This window comes from Mus musculus, chromosome 16, assembly GCF_000001635.26.
Source record: "Mus musculus strain C57BL/6J chromosome 16, GRCm38.p6 C57BL/6J".
NCBI lineage: Eukaryota > Metazoa > Chordata > Mammalia > Rodentia > Muridae > Mus > Mus musculus.
In genome coordinates, this window is record NC_000082.6 from 34,888,021 (window position 1) to 34,914,626 (window position 26,606).

General features: G+C 46.9%; 1 protein-coding gene across 4 annotated transcripts in view; it reads left to right on the top strand.

Moving 5' to 3' along the window:
* Mylk (myosin, light polypeptide kinase) overlaps positions 1–26,606 on the top strand; it is a 257,238-nt gene that overhangs the window by 142,822 nt on the left and 87,810 nt on the right. For 3 of the 4 annotated variants that reach the window (XM_006521702.1, NM_139300.3, XM_006521703.3), the window contains exons 10-13: positions 6,791–6,925; positions 11,341–11,493; positions 24,127–24,264; positions 25,944–26,141. In XM_006521702.1, the coding sequence (XP_006521765.1) occupies positions 6,791–6,925; positions 11,341–11,493; positions 24,127–24,264; positions 25,944–26,141 (624 nt within the window). The remainder of the gene's footprint in view (positions 1–6,790; positions 6,926–11,340; positions 11,494–24,126; positions 24,265–25,943; positions 26,142–26,606) is intronic. The other variant, XM_017316849.2, reaches the window with a different exon arrangement.

Here is a 26,606-nt window from a genome sequence, read left to right on the forward strand (position 1 = left end):
GGCATAGTCTCACAAGAGACAGCTACATCTGCGTCCTTTCAATAAAATCTTGCTAGTGTATGCAATGGTGTCAGCGTTTGGATGCTGATTATGGGGTGGATCCCTGGCTATGGCAGTCTCTACATGGTCCATCCTTTCATCTCAGCTCCAAACTCCGTCTCTGTAACTCCTTCCATGGGTGTTTTGTTCCCAAATCTAAGGAGGGGCATAGTGTCCACACTTCAGTCTTCATTCTCCTTGAGTTTCATGTGTTTAGCAAATTATATCTTATATCTTGGGTATCCTAGGTTTGGGGCTAATATCCACTTATTAGTGAATACATATTGTGTGAGTTTCTTTGTGAATGTGTTACCTCACTCAGGATGATGCCCTCCAGGTCCATCCATTTGGCTAGGAATTTCATAAATTCATTCTTTTTAATAGCTGAGTAGTACTCCATTGTGTAGATGTACCACATTTTCTGTATCCATTCCTCTGTTGAGGGGCATCTAGGTTCTTTCCAGCTTCTGGCTATTATAAATAAGGCTGCTATGAACATAGTGGAGCATGTGTCCTTCTTACCTGTTGGGGCATCTTCTGGATATATGCCCAGGAGAGGTATTGCTGGATCCTCCGGTAGTACTATGTCCAATTTTCTGAGGAACCGCCAGACTGATTTCCAGAGTGGTTGTACAAGCCTGCACTCCCACCAACAATGGAGGAGTGATCCTCTTTCTCCACATCCTCGCCAGCATCTGCTGTCACCTGAATTTTTGATCTTAGCCATTCTGACTGGTGTGAGGTGGAATCTCAGGGTTGTTTTGATTTGCATTTCCCTGATGATTAAGGATGTTGAACATTTTTTCAAGTGCTTCTCTGCCATTCGGTATTCCTCAGGTGAGAATTCTTTGTTCAGTTCTGAGCCCCATTTTTTAATGGGGTTATTTGATTTTCTGAAGTCCACCTTCTTGAGTTCTTTATATATGTTGGATATTAGTCCCCTATCTGATTTAGGATAGGTAAAGATCCTTTCCCAATCTGTTGGTGGTCTTTTTGTCTTATTGACGGTGTCTTTTGCCTTGCAGAAACTTTGGAGTTTCATTAGGTCCCATTTGTCGATTCTCGATCTTACAGCACAAGCCATTGCTGTTCTGTTCAGGAATTTTTCCCCTGTGCCCATATCTTCAAGGCTTTTCCCCACTTTCTCCTCTATAAGTTTCAGTGTCTCTGGTTTTATGTGAAGTTCCTTGATCCACTTAGATTTGACCTTAGTACAAGGAGATAAGTATGGATCGATTCGCATTCTTCTACACGATAACAACCAGTTGTGCCAGCACCAATTGTTGAAAATGCTGTCTTTCTTCCACTGGATGGTTTTAGCTCCCTTGTCGAAGATCAAGTGACCATAGGTGTGTGGGTTCATTTCTGGATCTTCAATTCTATTCCATTGGTCTACTTGTCTGTCTCTATACCAGTACCATGCAGTTTTTATCACAATTGCTCTGTAGTAAAGCTTTAGGTCTGGCATGGTGATTCCGCCAGAAGTTCTTTTATCCTTGAGAAGACTTTTTGCTATCCTAGGTTTTTTGTTATTCCAGACAAATTTGCAAATTGCTCCTTCCAATTCGTTGAAGAATTGAGTTGGAATTTTGATGGGGATTGCATTGAATCTGTAGATTGCTTTTGGCAAGATAGCCATTTTTACAATGTTGATCCTGCCAATCCATGAGCATGGGAGATCTTTCCATCTTCTGAGATCTTCTTTAATTTCTTTCTTCAGAGATTTGAAGTTTTTATCATACAGATCTTTCACCTCCTTAGTTAGAGTCACGCCAAGATATTTTATATTATTTGTGACTATTGAGAAGGGTGTTGTTTCCCTAATTTCTTTCTCAGCCTGTTTATTCTTTGTATAGAGAAAGGCCATTGACTTGTTTGAGTTTATTTTATATCCAGCTACTTCACCGAAGCTGTTTATCAGGTTTAGGAGTTCTCTGGTAGAATTTTTAGGGTCACTTATATATACTATCATATCATCTGCAAAAAGTGATATTTTGACTTCCTCTTTTCCAATTTGTATCCCCTTGATCTCCTTTTGTTGTCGAATTGCTCTGGCTAATACTTCAAGTACTATGTTGAAAAGGTAGGGAGAAAGTGGGCAGCCTTGTCTAGTCCCTGATTTTAGTGGGATTGCTTCCAGCTTCTCTCCATTTACTTTGATGTTGGCTACTGGTTTGCTGTAGATTGCTTTTATCATGTTTAGGTATGGGCCTTGAATTCCTGATCTTTCCAAAACTTTTATCATGAATGGGTGTTGGATCTTGTCAAATGCTTTTTCTGCATCTAACGAGATGATCATGTGGTTTTTGTCTTTGAGTTTGTTTATATAATGGATTACATTGATGGATTTTCGTATATTAAACCATCCCTGCATCCCTGGAATAAAACCTACTTGGTCAGGATGGATGATTGCTTTAATGTGTTCTTGGATTCGGTTAGCGAGAATTTTATTGAGGATTTTTGCATCGATATTCATAAGAGAAATTGGTCTGAAGTTCTCTATCTTTGTTGGATCTTTCTGTGGTTTAGGTATCAGAGTAATAGTGGCTTCATAAAATGAGTTGGGTAGAGTACCTTCTACTTCTATTTTGTGAAATAGTTTGTGCAGAATTGGAATTAGATCTTCTTTGAAGGTCTGATAGAACTCTGCACTAAACCCATCTGGTCCTGGGCTTTTTTTGGTTGGGAGACTATTAATAACTGCTTCTATTTCTTTAGGTGATATGGGACTGTTTAGATGGTCAACTTGATCCTGATTCAACTTTGGTACCTGGTATCTGTCCAGAAATTTGTCCATTTCGTCCAGGTTTTCCAGTTTTGTTGAGTATAGCCTTTTGTAGAAGGATCTGATGGTGTTTTGGATTTCTTCAGGATCTGTTGTTATGTCTCCCTTTTCATTTCTGATTTTGTTAATTAGGATTTTGTCCCTGTGCCCTTTAGTGAGTCTAGCTAAGGGTTTATCTATCTTGTTGATTTTCTCAAAGAACCAACTCCTCGTTTGGTTGATTCTTTGAATAGTTCTTCTTGTTTCCACTTGGTTGATTTCACCCCTGAGTTTGATTATTTCCTGCCGTCTACTCCTCTTGGGTGAATTTGCTTCCTTTTTTCCTAGGGCTTTTAGATGTGTTGTCAAGCTGCTAGTATCTGCTGTCTCCCGTTTCTTCTTGGAGGCACTCAGCGCTATGAGTTTCCCTCTTAGAAATGCTTTCATTGTGTCCCATAGGTTTGGGTACGTTGTGGCTTCATTTTCATTAAACTCTAAAAAGTCTTTAATTTCTTTCTTTATTCCTTCCTTGACCAAGGTATCATTGAGAAGAGTGTTATCAGTTTCCACGTGAATGTTGGCTTTCCATTATTTATGTTGTTATTGAAGATCAGTCTTAGGCCATGGTGGTCTGATAGGATACATGGGACAATTTCAATATTTTTGTATCTATTGAGGCCTGTTTTGTGACCAATTATATGGTCAATTTTGGAGAAGGTCCCGTGAGGTGCTGAGAAGAAGGTATATCCTTTTGTTTTAGGATAAAATGTTCTGTAGATATCTGTCAGGTCCATTTGTTTCATAACTTCTGTTAGTTTCACTGTGTCCCTGTTTAGTTTCTGTTTCCACGATCTGTCCTTTGAAGAAAGTGGTGTGTTGAAGTCTCCCACTATTATTGTGTGAGGTGCAATGTATGCTTTGAGCTTTACTAAAGTGTCTCTAATGAATGTGGCTGCCCTTGCATTTGGTGCGTAGATATTCAGAATTGAGAGTTCCTCTTGGAGGATTTTACCTTTGATGAGTATGAAGTGTCCCTCCTTGTCTTTTTTGATAACTTTGGGTTGGAAGTCGATTTTATCCGATATTAAAATGGCTACTCCAGCTTGTTTCTTCAGTCCATTTGCTTGGAAAATTGTTTTCCAGCCTTTCACTCTGAGGTAGTGTCTGTCTTTTTCCCTGAGATGGGTTTCCTGTAAGCAGCAGAATGTTGGGTCCTGTTTGTGTAGCCAGTCTGTTAGTCTATGTCTTTTTATTGGGGAATTGAGTCCATTGATATTAAGAGATATTAAGGAAAAGTAATTGTTGCTCCCTTTTATTTTTGTTGTTAGAGTTGGCATTCTGTTCTTGTGGCTGTCTTCTTTTTGGTTTGTTGAATGATTACTTTCTTGGTTGTTCTAGGGCGTGATTTCCGTCCTTGTATTGCTTCTTTTCTGTTATTATCCTTTGAAGGGCTGGATTCGTGGAAAGATATTGTGTGAACTTGGTTTTGTCGTGGAATACTTTGGTTTCTCCATCTATGGTAATTGAGAGTTTGGCCGGGTATAGTAGCCTGGGCTGGCATTTGTGTTCTCTTAGTGTCTGTATAACATCTGTCCAGGCTCTTCTGGCTTTCATAGTCTCTGGTGAAAAGTCTGGTGTAATTCTGATAGGCCTTCCTTTATATGTTACTTGACCTTTCTCCCTTACTGCTTTTAATATTCTATCTTTATTTAGTGCATTTGTTGTTCTGATTATTATGTGTCGGGAGGAATTTCTTTTCTGGTCCAGTCTATTTGGAGTTCTGTATGCTTCTTGTATGATCATGGGCATCTCTTTTTTTATGTTTGGGAAGTTTTCTTCTATTATTTTGTTGAAGATATTAGCTGGCCCTTTAAGTTGAAAATCTTCATTCTCATCAATTCCTATTATCCGTAGGTTTGGTCTTCTCATTGTGTCCTGGATTACCTGGATGTTTTGAGTTAGGATCCTTTTGCATTTTGTATTTTCTTTGACTGTTGTGTCGATGTTCTCTATGGAATCTTCTGCACCTGAGATTCTCTCTTCCATTTCTTGTATTCTGTTGCTGATGCTCGCATCTATGGTTCCAGATCTCTTTCCTAGGGTTTCTATCTCCAGCGTTGCCTCGCTTTGGGTTTTCTTTATTGTGTCTACTTCCCCTTTTAGTTCTAGTATGGTTTTGTTCATTTCCATCACCTGTTTGGCTGTGTTTTCCTGCTTTTCTTTAAGAGCCTGTAACTCTTTAGCAGTGCTCTCCTGTAAATCTTTAAGTGACTTATGAAAGTCCTTCTTGATGTCCTCTATCATCATCATGAGAAATGTTTTTAAATCTGGGTCTAGATTTTCGGTTGTGTTGGGGTGCCCAGGACTAGGTGGGGTGGGAGTGCTGCGTTCTGATGATGGTGAGTGGTCTTGATTTCTGTTAGTAGGATTCTTACGTTTGCCTTTCGCCATCTGGTAATCTCTGAAGCTAGCTGTTTTAGTTGTCACTGTTAAGAGCTTGTTCTTCAGGTGACTCTGTTAGCCTCTATGAGCAGACCTGGAGGGTAGCACTCTCCTTAGTTTCAGTGGGCAGAGTATTCTCTGCAGGCAAGCTCTCTTCTTGCAAGGCAGGTACCCAGATATCTGGTGTTCGAACCAGACTCCTGGCAGAAGTTGTGTTCCACTCACTAGAGGTCTTAGGATCACGTGTGGAATCCTGTGTGGGCCCTTGCGGGTGTCAGGCGACTCAGCTGGCAAGGTAGCCGGGGCTCGAGTGGAGTGGAAGGGGTTTGTGCCCCAGATCAAGCCCGGGTAGCCTGCTTCCCTATGTACCGCAGTCTCAAGTTCCACGCGATTGGATTGGGGTAGGCGCTGTGTTCCACTCACCAAAGGTCTTAGGGTCCCGTGGGGAGTCCCGTGTGGGCCCTTGCGGGTGTTGGGCAAGACTCTGCTGTCAAGGTAGCCCGGGGCTCGAGTCTCGAGTCGAGCGGAAGGGACTTGTGCCCCAGATCAGGCCCGGGTAGCCTGCTTCCCTATGTACCGCAGTCTCGAGTTCCGTGCGATTGGATTGGGGCAGGCACTGTGATCCACTCACCAGAGGTCTTAGGGTCCCGTGGGGAGTCCTGTGTGGACCCTTGCGGGTGTTGGGCAAGACTCTGCTGGCAAGGTAGCCCGGGGCTCGAGTCTCGAGTCGAGCGGAAGCCAGTCAGTTCTTTTAACCACTGAGAACTCAGGACCTCTGGAAGAACAGTCAGTTCTTTTAACCACTGAGCCATCGCTCTAGCCCCGGTCCTCAAAGTTTAAAGTGTTTTTAGATTCACATTGTGGAAGGTTTGAACTTTGAAAATCCAGCTGGCAGGTCTCTTAGAGTAGAGATTCATCTGTGTGTGTGCATGTGTGTGTGTGTGTGTGTGTGTGTGTGTCCTCTGTCACTTTGAACCTTGGACTTAGAACAGGGCTCAAGCCACACTTGGAAAACACATATGACTCTTGGCTGTTTGATTCATTCCTGGAATTGTAAAAAAAAAAAAAAAACAATTAAAATAACTTCAGATGGAAATATTCCCACCATGGACCTGTAGTTTCTACAGATTTGAACCATGCAATAAGCCCGTGTAATTAGTGATGGTATGTAAAAAGAGGAGAGCTGGAACACAGTCACACCCAGAAAGGAGGGAGAAGGCATTCCCAGGATCATCAGGATAGCAGAGGTCAAATGTCAAAAGTAGATGGGAGAGGCCTGAGTCACAAGGAGAGAAGGCAGGCCTGGGTGTGAGCGCCATAGCCCTAGGAAGCTTTGTGACCCTGGAAGGCCCCTTTTCAGTTGTACTGCAGGCATCAATGCCTTTCCTCCCTAAGGATGGAGGTAGGCAAGACACAGCCAGCTGTTGAGGAAGCCCAGGGCACAGGACAATGGGCTGTTTGCCTTGCAAGGCTTGAGATAACTGGTTGGTCACCAGGTGGGTGAGCTGGGACCTAAGAGGGCCTATCTGTTGTTTCCCTTCACAGGGCCGAACTTGGCACAGACAGCCCCTTCATTCTCTAGTGTTCTGAAGGACAGTGTTGTCATTGAGGGCCAGGATTTTGTGCTACGGTGCTCAGTGCAGGGGACTCCAGCACCCCGGGTCACGTGGCTGCTCAATGGTGAGTTTCCCCTTGCTCCAGTCCCTGTGCAACTGAGTTCACTTGTCACTCCGAACCATATGTGCCTCAGAAGGGCAGAGAAGGGAAGACGTGGGAACTGGCTCGGCTGTTTGCTAGCTGGCCTGGCTCATCTGCTCTTTGGGAATACTGCTGCCAGCCTGGCAGGGCAGCTAGGAGAACTCACTTCCTTCACATGTATAAAGTGGGAGGGTGAGATACCTGCCCAAAGATACGTATGCAGCTCAATTTCATATCTTATGATTAGACTCCTAAGAGAGCATCGATAGGCGTTTATTGAGTTGATAAATGAACATGCAGATGGATAACCCAGTGACCCACGTTAGAAAGTAGCCAAGGAATTTGACCTTTTATCGAGGGGCAGGTGGATCTAGAATAAAAACTAGTGATTCATTATGATGTTAATTGTAATTCTATAATTAAGTAAAGCTCTCTGACTTTTGTTTTGTTTTTGAGACAGGGTCTCTCTATGTAGCCCTGGTTGTCCTGAAATTTACTGTGTAGAAGAGGCTAGCCATGAACTCAGAGATATCTGCCTGCCTCTGCTTCCAAGTGCTGGGATTAAAAGTGTGTCCCATCACTGCCTGGCATAAGTAATAACTCTTTGAAAAAATAATTAACAAATATTCTCACCCTTCTCCTCTTTTGAGGGTCTTCTAATTTTTAATTTTTAATTTAAATTTAAGTGTGGGAGACTGACTTTAAAACTGGGAACAGTCTGTTCAGTGGGCATAGCTGGGCAGAGGCTGTTGGTAAGAAACCTTAGGGACCTGCTAAGAGGGGACTCTCCAGCCCAGAGTCATCAGATAACTGATCTTCTGATTTGGAGGCAGAGAGCTTGTGATCTTAGCCAGTTCTTGCATCTTACAGCACAAGCCTCATAAGAGGCAGCACCCACCGCTTGTCACCAAGTAGTCCCCAGGTGTGTCATCGTCCTGACCCTTTGCTGTAAGCCTCGGTATCACCACAGTTCTTTCAGGCTTTGCCAGGGAGTGAGTGCGAGCACGTGTTGTACGAACTCCCTCCAGTTAGCTTCGGTAGATAGGTGAGAACTGCAGTCTACCCCTCACCCATGGACAGAGCCTGGGACTGAGGGCAAGGACCCAGCCTGCTTGCAGCTAGAGCCGGGTGTGAGCCTAAGGGCCAATCATGGGTCTGAGTGAGAGCTTCACTTTGACCGGGCAAAGCTAAACAAGGGTCAATGAGCATTTCCTCCGGAGAGCCAGTTTGTAAATCCTTCCAGGTGTCCAGGGTACATACCTCTGTACCAACTAACCAACTCCACCGCTGTGGCGTAAAGACAGCAGACTGTGGAAAGTTTATGGGCACTGAAATAAGAATGTCATGCAATTTCCTCATGTCATAAAATTGTTTTCATTATATTAAAAATATGTATCAATATATTTTAATATATTAATGTTAATTACACACACATACTACTTAAATAGCACTTTTGGTTTGCCAGCTATGTGAAACCAAATTGCATAAGTCAGTACAAAAAAGGTTTTTTGTGCAGTAGATGATGGTTAACAGAAACTCACAGCTGGTCAAGTATGCGGGAAATGAGTATCGTTGGAATGCCCAGCCACAAATGAGCTGTCGATATTGTATTCATCCCAAAACTCGGGACCACCTCAGTAAATGGGTCAGAAAGACCATGAGATCCAGAAGTAGAGGAGGGCTGGGCTGGAACAGTGTCTTCTGGGCAAGACAGGGCTGATGCAGTCATGAGCCCACAGCAGCTGTGGCTGCCTGCATGAGACCCGTACAAGATCCATCCAGTTAACATTCTAGCATGGAGCAGGGAAGGGCTCACCAGCCCCTAGCCCTAGCTAATGAGCTATTGGTAGTTAGTGGCTTCTGGAGGAAAAAGAATCTGTTTTCTTTAAGGGTGTGGCCCCTGGTTGGCCTGTCATGCTCCATTCTCAAGAATATATGAACAGCATAGATTGGACTCACTGAGTTAATCAAGCAAAGCAAAACAAAACAAAAGGGACACAAAGTTGCAGGCTGAGATGGGAACCGATCTGGTAGGGATGAGGGGGAGAGTTGGGAAGACCATGACCAAAGTACATTGTATGAAATTCCCAAAGAACATATATATATATTGCAACATATAAATACATATTATATGTTATATTCTAAATAATATTAAATGTAAATGATTAGATATTATAATATATATTTAATATCGAGCATGGGGTAGATCTTGGCTATCCACACTTTTCCCACTAGAGGGCAATAGTGCTTAAATTCCCTTCCGTAGCTTCTAACTAGTCCAAACAAGCCTCTAGGCTGTGAAGTGGTTTTTTTTTGGGGGGGGGGTTGTTTTGTTTTGTTTTTTCAATTTTTTATTAGATATTTTCTTCATTTACATTTCAAATGCTATCCAAAAAGTCCCCTATACCCTCCCCGCCCCACCCCCTGCCCTGCTCCCCTACCCACTCACTCCCACTTCTTGACCCTGGCGTTTCCTGTACTGGGGCATATAAAGTTTGCAAGACCAAGGGGCCTCTCTTCCCATTGATGGCCGACTAGGCCATCTTCTGCTACATATGCAGCTAGAAACACAAGCTCTGGAGGTACTGGTTAGTTCATGTTGTTGTTCCACCTATAGGGTTGCAGACCCCTTCAGCTCCTTGGGTACTTTCTCTAGCTCCTTCATTAGGGGTCCTGTGTTCCATCCAATAGATGACTGTGAGCATCCACTTCTGTATTTGCCAGGCACTGGCATAGCCTCACAAGAGACAGCTATATCAGAGTCCTTTCAGCAAAATCTTGCTAGCATGTGCAATAGTGTCTGCGTTTGGTGGCTGATTATGGGATGGATCCCCAGGTGGGGTAGTCTCTCAATACAGAAAATGTGGTATATTTACACAATGGAGTACTACTACTCAGCTATTAAAAACAATGAATTTATGAAATTCTTGGGCAAATGGATGTATCTGGAGGATATCATCTTGAGTGAGGTAACCCAATCACAAAAGAAGTCACTTGATATGCACTCACTGATAAGTGGATATTAGCCCAGAAACTTAGAATACCCAAGATACAATTTGCAAAACACAAGAAAATCAAGAAGAAAGAAGACCAATGCATGGATACTTCATTCCTCCTTAGCATAGGGAACAAAATACCCATGGAAGGAGTTACAGAGACAAAGTTTGGAGACTACCACCCGGGGATCCATCCCATAATTGGCTGTGAGTTTCTTAACTCTGTATCATGACGTGCTCTGAGCCAGCCAACAGCTTCTTTCTTCAGCAGCTAGAAGGAATCAGGGGTTGTTCATCCAAAAAAGCAAGCTTTCCTAATGCTTGCCATGCATGTTGGGACAGAGGAGACAGGCTGACGACAGTCAAGTACTGTGCTGGTGATCTCGGGTTTTAGGGGTGTCATTGTTACAAAAATAAAAGCAAAAGGTACCCAGTCCTTCCGATGGTAAGAGTCTGACCCCTACCTTCCCTCCCCCCTCCACCCCTCCCAGCCCTACTTTTATGGAGTGCAATGGATTGATTGGGAAGGTTCTCTTCCCTCCCTCTTGCTTGGCAGTCTCTGCAAACACTGTCCTGGAGACATGAAGTGTTGTTATGTGCAAATGAAAACATTGCTTTGTGGGGAGGGCTGTTTCTCACTAAATGGCCCGCCTCTCCTGCCTCCCTCCCTTAATTTTATGAGGTGCAAACTAGGACTGGGGGCCTGGCAAGAGAAGGAGCAGACAGTTGCTTCCCATATAGCAGATGAACACATTCCTGCTAGCAGGCCAGACCCTTCAGTGAGGAGACAGACTATTTCCCTATAAATAAAGGTTCCGTTACAGAATGATACCGTTTTAGAGCATGCAGTATTATGGATGGCACTGGCGCTCACTGCTTACAACCTATAGGACTGCATATAAAGAGGGTTTCTAGTAGAAGGACCATTCATTTTCTGTTCTCAATATTTATCCTTCCCTTGAATGTTAAAGTGTAGCTTATCACGCAGAGGAAATGAACATAATTGTGGCAATGGGGAGGAGCTGCTGCCTTGCTTTTGATCAATATCTATAATGGGAAATGGAATCATTATTTTGGAGGCACCTCAAAGGAGCTGAGAGCCGCATGTTCAGTCTGGGTGAGGTCTACTCTGCCTGAGCCTGGGCTGGGGACCAAAAGACCCTGCAGGATTCTTCCCAGGTGTGTGGAATGGAGATTATCCCAAAATGCCAGCTGTCTGTCCTTGCTGTCCTGCATGCCAAATTCTTCCAGAGTGACTCTGCCATGTCTTTCCAGGCCTGCTGTTGTCCTCCATGGATTTGGGCCAGCCCAAGCGTCATGACAGTTGCCCCGCTGGGGACAGGGATGGAGCACTACCACCAGGTGCTCCTGGCCTGAGCCCTTCTATGCTTTCCTCTGCAGGACAGCCCATCCAGTTTGCTCACTCCATCTGTGAGGCAGGCGTGGCTGAGCTCCACATCCAGGATGCCCTGCCAGAGGACCGTGGCACCTACACCTGCCTGGCTGAGAATGCCATGGGGCAGGTGTCCTGCAGCGCCACTGTCACCGTCCAAGGTAGGATCTTTCAAGCACACTGCTAGATGTATTTCCCCTACCGACGACTGTCTGCATTGAAGAAAGAATGTTTATAGACCGTAGGATGGCTGGCCCAGATCCAAGGAGCTGAACTGGAATCTAAGTGGAATTGTGGTTTCTGGCAGGCAGCTGCAGAGCAGAGGGGCTCCTGGACCATCTAGGGACAAAGCACGGGTTGCAGAGAAAGTCTTGAGCATAGGCACGCAGCAGCACAGCTAACATCCCAACACTAGGGAACATGAGAAAATCCTGATTTCCAGGCCAACCTGAGATATATAGAAAGCAAGACCCTGACAAATAAAAGGAAGGAAAAAAGAAAGGAAAGCAGGAAGAGGAGAGAGGGGAAGTCCCTGACCTGACCCTCATGGCAGGCAGATGGAAGAGATGGTCTCTGGCAATCCTCAGTAATCCAAGGGATTGGAGGGATCCCTTGACCCCACTGGCTCATGGACACTGCAAGACTTTAGGAGGGTATTCACGTGTCATTGCTATGCAAGGTCTCACAAATGGCTCTGTGCCCTCAGGAACTAGTGGTGAAGCAGATTCTGAGACTCCTGAAGAATCACTGGGTATTCCTCACCTACCCGACCCAGCCCTTCCCCCATCCACGCTTGTTTTCTACCATCACCAGCCTGTTGCCAAGCAATCTGATTATCACAGTCATTCATTGATCCCCCAGCACTTAGTCGCCAGGGATCTGCAGGCATTGTGTAGGCTGGAGACTGACCCTGCTGGGCTGTGGGTGGTTATGGTGCCTGTTTCTAGGAAAGGAAGGTGTCCAGGCCCGCAGGTAAGCTTGGTCCCACCTTTCCTTAGCTTGTGCCTCCAGCTCCTGAGAGTGACTGTGCCTTCTGAATGCTTAGACTGGGTAGAGTGTGCCTGCCTTCCCTGTCAGCCAAGCAGAAAACGACACCTCATTTCTTTTGTCCTCACATAATTCAGGCCTCACAGAAGAGCCCTCTTGGAGTATGAACAGCCACATTCTGGGTGGCTGCATGAGATGGGGTGACAGAAAAGGGACACAATGCCTTCTGCCTACCCTCATGAGCTGTACCACCTCACAGAGACCCTTAGGGCTCAGGGCGCAGTGTTGACCCTGTTTTATACAGAACGGTCTAATGGCCTTGACGTCAGTGAAACTTGGACAGCACAGGGTAATAGGTAAAGCTGGCTTCTGAGCCCAGGTCCTGGGACAGAGGCCTAGGTCACCCCATAACTGGCCTTTCTCAGAGGACTCCTCCCATGACCCGAAGTCAGAGGCTGGCCGCAAGAGAAAGAGAGCTGTCCTTCCCTAGGGCTCAGGGGAATTCTCTAACAGAGAATGTGGTCCATGGCTGCCCTGTGCATCCATCTGCCAGGAGAGACTTGGATTTCTCTGAAGAAATGCCTCTGTGTGGAGTCATGTGTGAACCAGTCTGCCCCTTCCTTCCAGGAAGCCTTCTACACTGGGGTCAGAGCTAGCAGTGGCCTGTGAGATCTTTTCTGGTCCACACATGAAACCAACTTATCTCCATAGTTCTCATGGCATGGCTTGGGGGCCTCAGGGGACATAGTATGAGACTTCCAGGGAAGCACAGTTCACAGCCTGGTCTTGGAAGCCCAGGGCAGTGGCTTTCCCCTTTTTCCCAGAGGCTAGACAGTCTGCAGTGGGCAAGAAAGTACGAATGATATAGGCTGGGCCTCCTTACCCAGTCTTGTGTGGACAGCTTCCTCTGATAGTCAGCTAATCCGCTGTCTGCCTCCAACTGTTTGTGTTTAAGTTGGATTAGAGGCTCAGCTAACAGTCTCTCTGTGTCTCTCTGTTTCTCTCTCTCTCTCTTTCTCTTTCTCTCTCTCTCTCTCTCTCTCTCTCTCTCTCTCTCTCTCTCTCTGTGTGTGTGTGTGTGTGTGTGTGTGTGTGTGAGAGAGAGAGAGAGGGAGAGGGATAGAGACGGAGGGAGGGAGGGGAGAGAGAGGTGGGGAGAGAGGGGGAGGGAGAGAGAGAGTTAGGTAAGGGGTCTTCAGATGAAGGATAGAGAACTCTGAGGTGTTCACCTGATGCTGGGGTGTTGGGAAGGCTGGGGAGGGTTGCATGGTTGCCCATCTAAGTATGTCTTAAAGAAAAAGGAGAAAAGCTGCCACGTAGCTCCATCAGGACCCCTGGATCTGCTGTCAGCAGCCCAGTGAGTGAGTGCCCTCCTGGGTGGGGGATCTGCTGGCCTGGCCAAGCCAGACTGAGGCTCAGAACCATAAATGGAAAATAAGACAGACACAACCACTTGGGCCCAATGCAGACTTCCCTGCACAGGGCTGGCAGAGGAAGCCTGGCACAGTGACATTTCTGGCTCCCTGCCCCAAGGTGCTTTAGAGGTTCCAAGCATTATCTTGCAACCATCACCAGTGTTGGAGTTACTCTGACTTTCTTAGCAGCTGCTCTGGCTCCAGACCCCTGGGAGTTGCTAGGGGACATATTCCCACCTGCTTCATTTGCTGCTCTGTCCTGCCCTAAAGCTACCCAGGTCCCGTTCTGTCCCTCTCCGTGTGGCATGGTGGAAAGTGTGATTCCAAAGCCAGCTGCCTGACCTGAATTCCATTCACCACTTCCTAGTCCTGACACCGGGGTGTCAACTCTCCAGGCACCACCTTCCTCTGTGTGACATGGGAGCCCTGGCACATGAGGACTAAATAGACGGATGGCGCCTTGTCCACAGACCATGGAATGTTCCATATGTGCCGTGATGCTGGGTGTCCAAACTTTAAACAAGAATGTCCCAGGAAGTGGTTTTACGAAAAAATCAACCTCTTGATTATCTGTCTGATAGGTAAAGAACAGGTGGGATTGGAAGTTCAAGGTCAGCCTGGGCTACACAGCTCCAAACGTGAGAAACATGAGCAATTGATTGAGACCAACTTCAGGCCATGGGCTCCTGTGTTGCACCTCAAGACTCTGACCACAAGATGTCGCAGTGCGGCAATGCATTACCTTCCACTTGCCGGGTTTTTCCCCCTGTGAGGAGCTGATTCTGCAGCTGCCATGCCCCCTCCACACACACACACACACACACACACACACACACACACACACACACACACACACACCACCCCCTCGTTCTTTCGAGACTTGAGCGCAAATTCTATGCTGAACGTGGACCACTCTGCTTGTCTCTGTAGTTGTACTCTGAAAGCCTACCTAGCTCCCACAAACGATGCCACTTTCTTCCAGAAGCCTTCCCTATTCACCTCAGAATAAACCCTGTTAACACTCTGCGTCCCTTGTTGCACTGACTTACTTTTTGCTAAGTACCTGCATTCATCTGGTCTGGGGACACTGTAAGACACAGGTCAGACAAAGGCCCCACCCTTACCATCCCTCCTTCTGATGGCGACGGAGCTAGCTTAACGACACATGCCAATTCATGCTCTTGAGGAAATGAATAGAGGTCAGTGCTTGCTTGCCATCCTTATACCCCTGTGCTGGATGATGTTCTAGGCAGGCGACAGGCAGCACAGCCAGTGCTCAGACCCTGGGGTGGGAGCAGCACCAGCCTACTCGAGATGCCCACGGTGGCTGGAGCCAGGTGAACAATGGCAGGACATTGCTGGAGGGAGTTGTGCCCTGCAGGCCCTCGTGGGTTCAGGAATTAACTGATTGCTTGTTTAAGCATCTGCAGTCTTCCTGTAGGGAGACCCGTTGTCCTCCTGTTGTTGTATTTAGCACAGGGCCTGTCCTGTGAGCCCTTGTGAGCAGGTGAGCAGTGACAGAGAGCAATGAGGTGGACAAGTCTTCCCTACATGCAGGGAGGCATTACCTCAACTTCCCCAGTCCTCAAAGATCTCAGTGCTCTCTTATGGTTTTAAGAGACCTGCGAATTAGCTCTCAACAGCCCCTCATCAAATATACCTGTTTCCCCATCACTAACCAGGCAACATAGCCTTCCCTCCCCATCCAAATGGATGAATCTAAGTTCCTGCAGTGTTCTGGAAGATCTAAAAACAGTTAATAACTCTGTATTATCAGGTCTGAGTCCTGGGCAGGGAACTTCCTTGGGCTAGGATATTTTCAAATTACACCCCCACACATATACACACAGTATCTGTGTCAAGGCTAAATTCTCTTTTTTTGACGGGGGTGGGGGTGGGGGCTTGGTTTTTTGAGACAGGGTTTTTCTGTGTAGCCCTGGCTGTCCTGGAACTTACTCTGTAGACCAGACTGGCCTCGAACTCAGAAATCTGCCTGCCTCTGCCTCCCGAGTGCTGGGATTAAAGGTGTGCGTGTGCGCCACCACTGCCCGGCCAAGGCTAAGTTCTTAAGCAACAAGATGAATTACTAGTCTGCTAATTGTACCTATTTTGACATGGTTCCTCGACTAATGGTTTGTTTGTTTAACTAAAGGCATGCTGAGCCTGTAAAGGGTACCTAAGGACATAAACCATGGATTAGGTTAAAAAAAAAATCTGATGTGAAATATGTTTTATGAAGACATTTGCTAGAGAAGAGTTCCTAATGAGGAAAACAGGGCCCTTAAAAGCAACCAAGTTCTTGACTCTGAACACCTAGGCATGTGGCCACTCCCAGCCTCCTCCTCCTCCTCCTCCTCCTCCTCCTCCTCTTCTGCTCATACCAACTCTGGGTGTGTCATTTGGACCTTATATCATCTGTCTGCTGCTGGCCTAAGTCACGGATGCTGCCCTCTGGCAGACGAACACACTGGTCACCTTTCTAACCCTTTCACTCCAGAGAGTCCTTGAAGGAGGAGAAGCAGCATTGTCTGTATGTAGCCTGCTGTTTAAAGCTATCCTGAGAACCTCGGTCTGCCCGAGCATCTGCTCAGGCTTTGAAACTTAAGCTAAGCAGCGAGCTAAGGGGAGTCGGTGTCTCCCCAGCTTTTCATTGTCTACAGGCTGGGGCCTTCACACTGGGAGGAGGTGTGCAGGCCACGATGTGTGCTTCTGGCTCAGAGCTCAGAACTGGAGCCTTGCTTTACTGATTGGACAATTATAGAGGCTCATCACTGCCCAGCTTTACAGCCCTTTGTAGACCATAGGCCCCCATTTCCTGGCTCACAGACCTTGACCAAAAATACCATTCCAAGTGAAAACCTTATGTTCCCAGTGGCAAAATGTGCCCCAGTTAGGACAGCACAAACGGTAGTATAGTTTCCGGGCCTCGCTGGCAAAGACCAACTCCTTGCCTGTCTGTTTAGAGTGTGATTATAACTGCTAAGACCTTAAGAAGGCTGAGGTTGTAGTGGTCCCTGCCTCTCATCTAGCAGCCCTTCATTACTGGTTAGATCTTTTGTGAGATGCCATGTGTCTTGTCCCTTTTGTGAGATGCCATACATCTTGTCCCTTTTGTGAGATGCCACGCGTCTCCCTTTCGCTCTCTTCCTCACACACGCCTCTTTCCATTTGCTTCTTCAGTTGTGAGAAGTCAGCAGTAGAAAGAAAGGCCAAAAATGCCATCAAAAGCAGTCCTTTTGCTGAGTTTCCAAGAAGGCTTAGGAGACAGACTTTTGTTGAAAGGGAATTCAGATACCTCCCCCAGGGACTTACAGCTTGCCAAGCTTCCCTGGAAATGGGAAGGGGCTGGGCTGCCTTCCTGCAAGGCCAAGAAATCAAGCCCTGGAATGTGGGAGAGGAGGCACTGGTCCCTGATGCTGGGACCATACTGCATTCTGAGCATCAAATAAAAGAAGGGGGTAAGATTGGCTATAGAGCCCTTCAATTGGTGATTTATTGAAATTCCATAGAATAGCAGGGTCGAGAGGGAATCCAATTTGCTGTTGGAATGGCATTTTGCATTGTGGTAGCTAAGGGAAATGGTTTGTGTTCAAGAACTAAAGAGATCTTTTAGTAGATCCAAGATGAAGCCCGACATGTTCATTTAACACATGTTTTGGGTTCATAAACTCAGGGGCTTCTGAAAGCAGCAAGCTGGCCAGCATAGGTTGTCCAGTGGTGGGGGTAGGGGTGATGATGGTTTTAAGAAATTCAGAATCGAGTTATGTTTCCTACTTAACTCATAGGAAGTTGAGGAAGGACGGTAGAGAGGGGAAAGAAGGAAATTTGTTAGAGTACCAAGAAACACTGCAGCCAGGACCAGCCATCTGGAGGAAGTGGTGGATGGCTCATTATACCAGGTCCAGAAGGAGCCGAAGGCTTTGCTGGTCCATGTTTAAGGAGCAGCTGGTATTGCTTATTGTACTGGACCAGGTGGGTATACAACACAATGAGCTGCTTCGTCTTGTGGGTGCTGAATTTTTCCAAAACGTTGCATTTGTTCTTGAACTGAGGTCACCATTAGTTGGGGGTCTTCAAGGGGAAGCTCTGAAAGGAAAAGCATGATTGTGTAGACAGGGTGGCTTGCCTCAGTGCCTCTCATACAACTTTTCACCTGCTGCTGAGCTATTTTATCAGTGGCCCATCCTTGGTTGTATTTCCTGTCCTCTCCAGGACGGTGTGAGCCTGCCTCTTCTCTCAGTGGAACCTTGGCAGTCAGTTCAATGCGGCACACCGGAACCAAAACCCCACAGCAACAGAAAAATTCACCTTGGACAGTTAGTCTTAGACTAGTGTGAAGCTCTAGTTTCTAGACTCTAGAAAGGCAGTCTCTCCTCTCCGGGCTTGCTCTCAGCAGGAGCAGGAAGCACGGCTGTGGGAAAAGCCTGGGGTATATTTAGTCTAGCCCCCGCTGGAGCTGGATACAGGGCATCCACCCCTGGCCCCAGTAATCACTCCCTTGGAGTCTATATACTGTGGGAGCCCAGTGCCTGCCTTCCAGATGAGGAAGGCTGGAGGTCTCTCACCCCTGAGGCTGGCTTCCTATTGTGACCTCAAAGCAAGACATTCCCAGAGTAATGGACCTCTGGGTTAACAGCAGCCCTGGGCACGGGCACAGTATTTGGTAGTGTCTTAGGGTTTTACTGCTGTGAACAGACACCATGATCAAGGCAAGTCTTATAAAGGACAGCGTTTAATTGGGGCTGGCTTACAGGTTCAGAGGTTCAGTCCATTATCATCAAGGAAGTTTGACAGCATCCAGGCAGGCATGGTGCAGGAAGAGCTAAGAGTTCTACATCTTCATCTGAAGGCTGCTAGCAGAAGAGTGGCTTCCAGGGAGCTAGGATGAGGGTCTTAAAGCCCACATCCACAGAGACACACCTACTCCAACAGGGCCACACCTTCTAATAGTGCCACTCCCTGGGCTGAGCATACACAAACCATAACAGGTAGTATTTGGGTGACCTGCCCTGTTCTTAGATCCCCAGAGAGAAAGCAAGAAGCCTGACCCAGTCTGTTGTATTCTCATGCCTCTTAGCCACTGCAGTGCAGCCCTGGGGACTCAGGAAGGCCACCTTCCTCCCTTGAATGGGAGTCTGCTCGCCCAGATTATTGTCAAGAACTTTTCCAGCTTTACCTCCATGGCTGCGGTTGATTGACTCTGCTCAATCAAAACAGCCAGTGGGATTCAAGAAAGCAAATCGTTTGTTTATATACTGACTGGTGTTAAAAGTTGTAGACTCTTTTGAGGTAGGCCTTGAACTCCCTGCGTAACCGAGGCTATGAGTCTGAATTCCTGATCCTCCTGCCTCTCCCTCTAGACTGCTGGGCTTCGTGAGCATGCACTCTCATGCCCGGCTGTATGTGGTCCTGGGTGTTGAGCTTGGCTTAATTTGTGCACTCTGCCAACCGAGCTACAACCCCAGCCCCACAGCTGTGTTGACATAGTTTCTTAGAGTCATCTAAAAGTCCTGCAGCGGGATCACAGTACACGCTCTACTCATCTAGGTTGTGTTTTATTGTTGGTAATAATGAACATACATGGTCTACCTTTTGCCTGTCTGGTCTCTGCTCTGCTTTTCTTCAGCTGTCAAAAATAGGCTTTATGAATGAGCTGCAATGTGCTGTCCTCCGTGGTACTGTCACAGCCCGCTGTGGTCAGCACTGGAGAGTGCTGGTTCCCTTTGGAGAGGCATCTATGGTGTACCCTGCCTTGTCCTCGGGAGGCCTGGGCAAGTGATCCATCCTGGCCATCCTTCTCTGGCTGCGTGGCCACTGTAACACATCCTGGGCTCACTCAGTGGGTAGTGGTTTGGGACTGAGGATCCAGGAAACTACTTCAGGCTCCTCTTCTCAGGGCGTCTAAAGGAAGCCACTTACTTGGAACCCAATTGTGCCTTCCCTGTTGTCTTAGACCCAGTTCAGCCCATGTTCATTAGAAGGTTGGCCATTTTCTCACCCCATGAAGAACTTGGGCTTATTCACTGCTGACCCCTGACCTGAATTCAGGATCATCATATCCCGAGTGATTAACCCCACACCTGCTGGAGGGATTCAAAACAAACAGGGACACCAACCTGCAGACTGGAGAACAAATTATTTCCTCCCGTTGTCCCTGTAGGACTAAAGGGAAGAAAGAGCGGGTAGCCACTCTGGATCCAAAGCCTGAGCTGTTTCCTCGGACTCCTCTCTTGGGGAGGTGCAGTGAAGTTCCACTAGTTTATTTTTAGATCTGTCCCATGGTCTCTCTAAGCATGACATCACAGAACTTGCTTTGGGCCACTTAAAAACAAACAAACAAACAAACAAACAAGTCAAATCATAATCGTCAGGAAGGCTCAGGATCCACGACTTCTTAGGCTACTGATAGGTCCACTGTGTGACTCTAGGCAGGCAGGAGTCGGCCAGTTCTCAGGAGATGTCTATAAATGGCATTGATGAGTGTAGACAACGTGGACTTAGGGAGGTTCAACTTGGAATTTTCAATTTTATATTGTTGTGAGGAGCAGACAGACCCAGTCAGCATTGTGACCCCAAGATGTCTGTCAGCATTGTGACCCCAAGATCAAACAGCCAGTCCCCTACAGCAAGCTGTGTTGCTAAGCTGCCATACTCTGCAGAGCTGTGTCACCGAGCTGCCATATTCTATAGAGCTATGTCTCTGAGCTTCAATGCTCTGTAGACCTGTGTCACTGAGCTGCCATACTCTGTAGAACTGTGTCTCTGAGCTTCAGAGCTGTGTTTCTGAGCTGCAATACTCTCTGTAGTATTCGGTTCACCAAATGCATTTTAAACTTACCATACTTTGTTGCTTATAGTAGGTTTATAGGAAACCACACTAAGTTGAGAAGCATTGTGGTTGCACATATTGTTTTCAAGTTCTGTCTTCAAAACTCCCTGAAACTCTGAGACAACCCTAGAGACAGGTGAAGGTGTGGGGCTTCAGGTAGAGGCCTATTTACAGTTCAGATCCAGCTCCAAGTCTCAGGTGTCTACCTGTGCTGGCTTTTTGTTGTTGTTTTTGTTGTTTATTTTCAGGTTGCCACAACTTAGAGTCATCCAGAGATACTGTAACCTCAACTGAAAAAATGCCCCCATAAAAATCAACCTGTAGACAATAGATGTCTAGAGAGCCCAGCCCACTGTGGGTGGTGTTTCCTCTAGGCAAGTGGTCCTGGATAGAATAAGAAAGCATGCTAAGCCAGCCTTAAGGACAAACCACTAAGCAGCGTTTCTCCATGGCCTCTGCTTCAGTTCCTGCTTTGAGTTCCTGTCCTAACTTTCCACAGTGATGGAGTTTGACCTAAGAGTTATAAACTGGAAAAAAAAGTTTCCTTCCTAAGTTGTTTGGTCATGGTGTTTTATCACAGCAATAGAAACCTAAGACTTGTCCAGGGCACGGGCCCTCAGGCATAGACCCAGCAAGCTGCCATGTTGGGGTACAAATCTCCCCCCTCCCCCCAATGCCTTTCTTAGCTCCCAGGGCAGGTTGGGTGGTGTAAACAGATCTCTAGACTCTAGCAGCCAGGATCCAGAGTGCTGTGGCTTTCCTGGAGCTCAGGGTAAGAGAACAGGCAATAGGAAGAAGTGAGAGAGAATGACCAGACCTGGAAGAGCAGACAGTCAGTCCAAAAGGCGAGCAAACTGGGATTAGATGCTCCTGCTGTACCCAGAAGGAGTTCCAATCCATCTGTATGGAGCTCGTGGCTTGGGCTGTGAGGCAGAGATTCAGGAACAAGGAGTCCTCTGCAGAGGGGAAACATTTTGTCCTCCAGCCCTCTCAGTCTGTGAAAGACAGGAAATTCCTCAACCCTCCAGAGGCAGCCAGCTTTCCTGACCACGGCAGTCCAGGCTACATGAGGTAGATCTGTGCGTTTCCAATACAGGCTCCCTAAGTCCACTCTCAGAGCCTCCTGCCAATAGTCCTCCAGCAGCCGCACTCCATCAAAAGACAATTCCCCGAACTGGGGGCAGGGACCAAGACCACTACCTGGTGGCCAGAGGCGGGACAGAACAGATCTGTGTTAGTTGCTCTTGTGTGCTTGTTCCTTATTCTCCCTGCGGCAGCCTCTCTGAGGAAGCGTTACTCTGACCTTTATTCAATCCTCTGAGCCTCATCCTCCCATGGTCCCAAAGGCTGGGCTGGGAGAGCTTAGCTTTCGGTGGCCACAGGTAAAAATTAACATGTTGTGAATTGGGCCTTAATCTGGTAGAGAAAGCACCCTGGAAACTATCCCTAGAGTCCTAGAGTTTGAAAGAAAGTTTGGAATTTGTTTCCCTATGGTGGTGGAGACCCAAAGTACTAGAGTCCTCCCTTGATCTTTGATTTTTAAATGAGAGGTATTCCATTGTATTAGTCTGGTTTCTGTTGTAACAAAATACCCAAAGATGGATACTTTGCAAAGAGGTTAATCTTAGTTCTTAGCTCTAGAGGACACAAAGCATGACACAGATCTCTGCAGAGGTCTTCACAAAAGCTTCATGCTCTGTCCTGTCATGGCCGAGAAGCAATAGAAATCGGTGCATGTGATAGCACGTGCTGAAGACCACCAGTGCAGGTTCCAGGCTCACTTTAGAACACGCCACTCTCACATGCACTAATCCAGGTCTATGAGACCCATCTCACTCTTGAGAGAACTAAAGAACTTTACCAGTCTCTTGAGAAAGACGTTAATCCCTTTATAGGGGTGGTGACTCCATGACCTAATCACCTCTCAGGGGACCTCTTTCTAGTGCCTCCATATTGAGGATGAATTCTCATCATGACTCCCAAGGATCAAGTAGAACCTTTGCCGATCTCAGACCCTGATTTGATACCGACTACTACAAACAAACAGAAAGTAATAACTTGTTGTTCACCCTGAGTTTTAGTTCAAACCATAGCGCCTGGCCTACTAATATTACTCCCTATAGTACCAGAAAAAAAAAAAAAAAAAAAAAACCACAACAGCAAAATGCTATAGGAGGGGCTAGACACTGGACAGCCTGGGGCTTGTCCTGCATGAGAAGCAGACAATGCCTTATCTCCTGGAGACTGGTTGAAGCCAGCCTGGGGTAGGATGGCAAGAGTAGGGAAAAGTGCTTCTCTGAAAAGCTATCTCCTCAGAGAGCTGAGAGGGAGGAGGTGGACCAGGCCTGCACCCAGAAAGCTGTCGTGGTCTTCGTCCTTTATTAGCTACCTTTGTGCCTTTCCCAGATTTTACTCAAGTATTATGAAGGTACAGTAAGCTGCATGTATTTTAGGAGTTTAACTTAAATGAGTTTTGGCAGACATGTGAATATCCATGAAACATTTACCCTGACCTAAAAAAGTGAACATTTCTGTTTCTCTTAAGCATTCCTTACTGCTCTTTTCTAATCCACCCCCACGCCCCTGCCGCGGGCACCCAATGATATGCTTTCAGTCTCTCTAGTTTGGGGTGTGGGGTGTGTGTGTGTGTGTGTGTGTGTGTGTGTGTGTGTGTGTGTGTGTAAGAGAGGGAGAGACAGAGAGAAACCAAGAAGAGCTGTAGGATGAAGCCAACGCTTTACCTCACACAGGTGAGACTATTGCTCCATCCCTAGTCACATCCCACCCTGTACTTTTGCTTTGTTTAGCTGAGATGTGATCTTACCCTAAGCTGGCCTCAGGCCCACTGTTCTCTTGCCTCCTCAGTGTGGGGATTATCGGTGTTTGTTGCCATATCCAGCTTTAGTTTATTCTTCAAAAAGGGGGGGGGGGGGAGAGGAGGAAGAAGAGGAGGAGGAGGAAGTGGGCTTGGGAGTATAGGTTGGTAGTGGCACATGTATTTATGTATGCGATCCTGAACTTGATACCCAGCACCAAGAAGAAGGAGTAAGAAGGGGTAGGGAGGAGAAGAAAGAAGAAGGAAGAGAATTAATCAGCTGCTTACTGTGTCGTGTGCATATATCATATCTGGCGAGATTAAGAAGAGCTTTGTTTGCTTCTGGGGAGACAGTGTCAGGGAGCCAGGTTGGGAGGGAGACTTTACACAGACCCTTCGGTAGCTTTTGGATTCTGTACCACATGAGTGTATCACTTAAGTCAAAGGATTAAAAAGAATTTAAAGAGGAAAAAGTCTTTATGAAGATGCCCAGTGTGAGCTTCCTCGCTGAGGTCCTCCTGAGGAACCACGACGTGTTTGCAGGGGACTCTGTGGAGCTTCACTGTTCAGTCTCTGCTGTCAGGCCTGAGCATTGTCACGTCGGGCAGTGACAAGGGGTGTACCTTGTTCCCAGTGATCTCCAAGAGCCTCCCGGCACACATCAGACCTGAACTTCAGCACAGCTATGGCATCTAGTGTTTGTGGGGTGCCTGAATGTTTCCCTCCTGTTTTTATGTCTACCACACAGAGAAGAAAGGTGAAGGAGAGAGGGAACACCGTCTGTCCCCAGCTCGCAGCAAGCCCATCGCACCCATCTTCCTGCAGGGCCTCTCCGACCTCAAAGTCATGGATGGAAGCCAGGTCACTATGACAGTCCAGGTGTCAGGTCTGTCCAGATAGCTCTGTCCTCGGGGTGTATAAGAGAGTGATCATGTGGCAATGGGTATTGCTCCTAGATGTCCAGAAAACCACCATGGATCCATCAGCAAGGGGTACAAGACTCTTCTGCTATCTGGGTAGCATTCTGTAGACTCAGGGTTATATGGTCCAGGAGAAGGAGAAGATTAAGGTTAACATGGCCAGTTCCAAACGAATGTTTAGGGATTTTGTTTGATTGTTTTGGGTTTTGTTTTTGTTTTTGTTTTGTTTTGTCATTTGGTTAGTTTGGTTTGGTTTGGTTTGTATTTATTTATTTTATTTTATTTTTGGATTTTAAGGAGTTTCGACTCTTTTTTTTGTTTTTTTAAATTAGTACATATTCGCTGTGGAAATCAATGTGTTTCACAATTGCATTTTATTCAAAAGTATCCTGTACTTTAACCACATTTAGCCATTGCCTTTCCTCGCCTCCCACCAGCCCCTTTCCAATTTCCAAATAGTGCCCCTTCCAGTTTTGATTCATATGAGGAACAAAACAGGGGTGTCCAGTCTTTACCCTGTTAATCTACATAGTGATAGAAATCCTAGCAAGGGTGATAAGGCAAGAGAAAGAAAGATGTTGCAGGTAGGAAATGAGGAAGTCAAATTATCTAATTTGCGGACAATATAAGCCTATCCCTAAAAGACTGTAAAGACTGGAATGTTTATTGTGAGGACCTTTGGAGTCTTGGATGTTGTCTGAGTTGTTCTAGTGAGAGTTTAAGGTACAAGGGAGATGATCAGAGACCCTCCAAAACCATACAAAGAAAAAGGCTTGCACCTAGGCCAAGCTCTCCTGGGCCTTTCTGGGGATGGCAGGAGATGCTCCCAAAGTCCCAGCTCCATGCTCATGGTAGAGTAGACATGAGCACCTTTGGGTGTATCTGTGGTTCTTGGTTCCTAGCAGTGCCTCTGAAAACTGGGGGTGCCCATCTCTGACTTCCTCTTCCCTCTAGACCGGTAAACATAATAAATATGAACTGTGAGAGGACCGGAGGGCTTGTCCTGCAGAGGATGGATGCTTTTTCCATGATACTCCCAGACAGAGGCTTCACAGAGACATCCCGTTGGAAGAGATAAGAGACAGTGTGCAATGGCCTTCCAGGCCTGTGGAGTCTGACCCACGCAGACAAACGGCCATCTGCTCACTCTTATGTCTCCCCAGGGGCCTCATCCCTCTGGAAGCAGAGCCCCGTGGTCAGCTTTCAGATCTAAAGAAGCCCTCACATGGTCATCGATCTGTACTCCTAACACATTCCAGAAGCATAGCCCGGCACTGCAACCCACTGAGAACCATGTTTAGAAATCCTCTGCACGCTGAGGCCCTGGGACCACACTTGTGTGGTCACCCAGGGCTTACAGAGCCCTTTCCAGCGACCGCCTGCAAGGGAGCTGCCATGGGGTCTCTATGTGAGGCGGGGCGGGGCAGAGAACACCTTCAGGGTTAGGTCCTTTCTTTGTGCTCTCTGAGGACAGCTGGCAAAGATGAGATTGGCTCAGTTACTCCTCCTAACAACCCTGTAAGGCAGGGTGTGGGAGGAAACTGAGGCAGCACGTTTAGCCCAGTGTTAACATTCTAAGTGCACAGTTGCTTCCTGGCTAGGGACATCCCTCTCTGACGACCTCCTGTTGCCACTCTGTGTTCAGGGAACCCACCTCCGGAAGTCATCTGGCTTCACGACGGGAATGAGATTCAGGAGTCCGAGGACTTCCACTTCGAGCAGAAGGGTGGCTGGCACAGCCTGTGTATCCAGGAGGTGTTCCCGGAGGACACGGGCACGTACACCTGTGAGGCCTGGAACAGTGCCGGGGAGGTCCGCACCCGGGCCGTCCTCACCGTGCAAGGTGAAGCTGAGTTGCTTTGACGGGGTCGGGGTACACCTTCTGCCAAAGCCATTTAGAAGTGAGGGAAACACACCAGACTACTGCAGTCCCACTGCAGCCTCAGAGGCAGATCACTGTCTCCATTGCAAGCTCTCGCAGAATGGGGCTCCCCAGTCTCCAAAGTCCCTGAAGTCTCTGGGCTGCTTCTTAGCTAGACGGAGCGCTGAGGGTAATCCATAATAGACTTAATTTGGGATTCATGGTGTGTGATATAAAGTCCTTTCATGAGCCCTTTCTCCTGCAGAAACCTTTTCCAGAGGCAAGGTGGGTAAGCCTCTGTAAACACATGCTGTAAGTAACCGTTCTCATTGACCACATCCAATGGAAAGCATGAGCATCCAGCCCAGGACCCCGTATCGTCAGGGCTTATACAAACTCATATTAGTACTGTCCTCTAATAATATAACCAAGGCAGATCTGCACAAA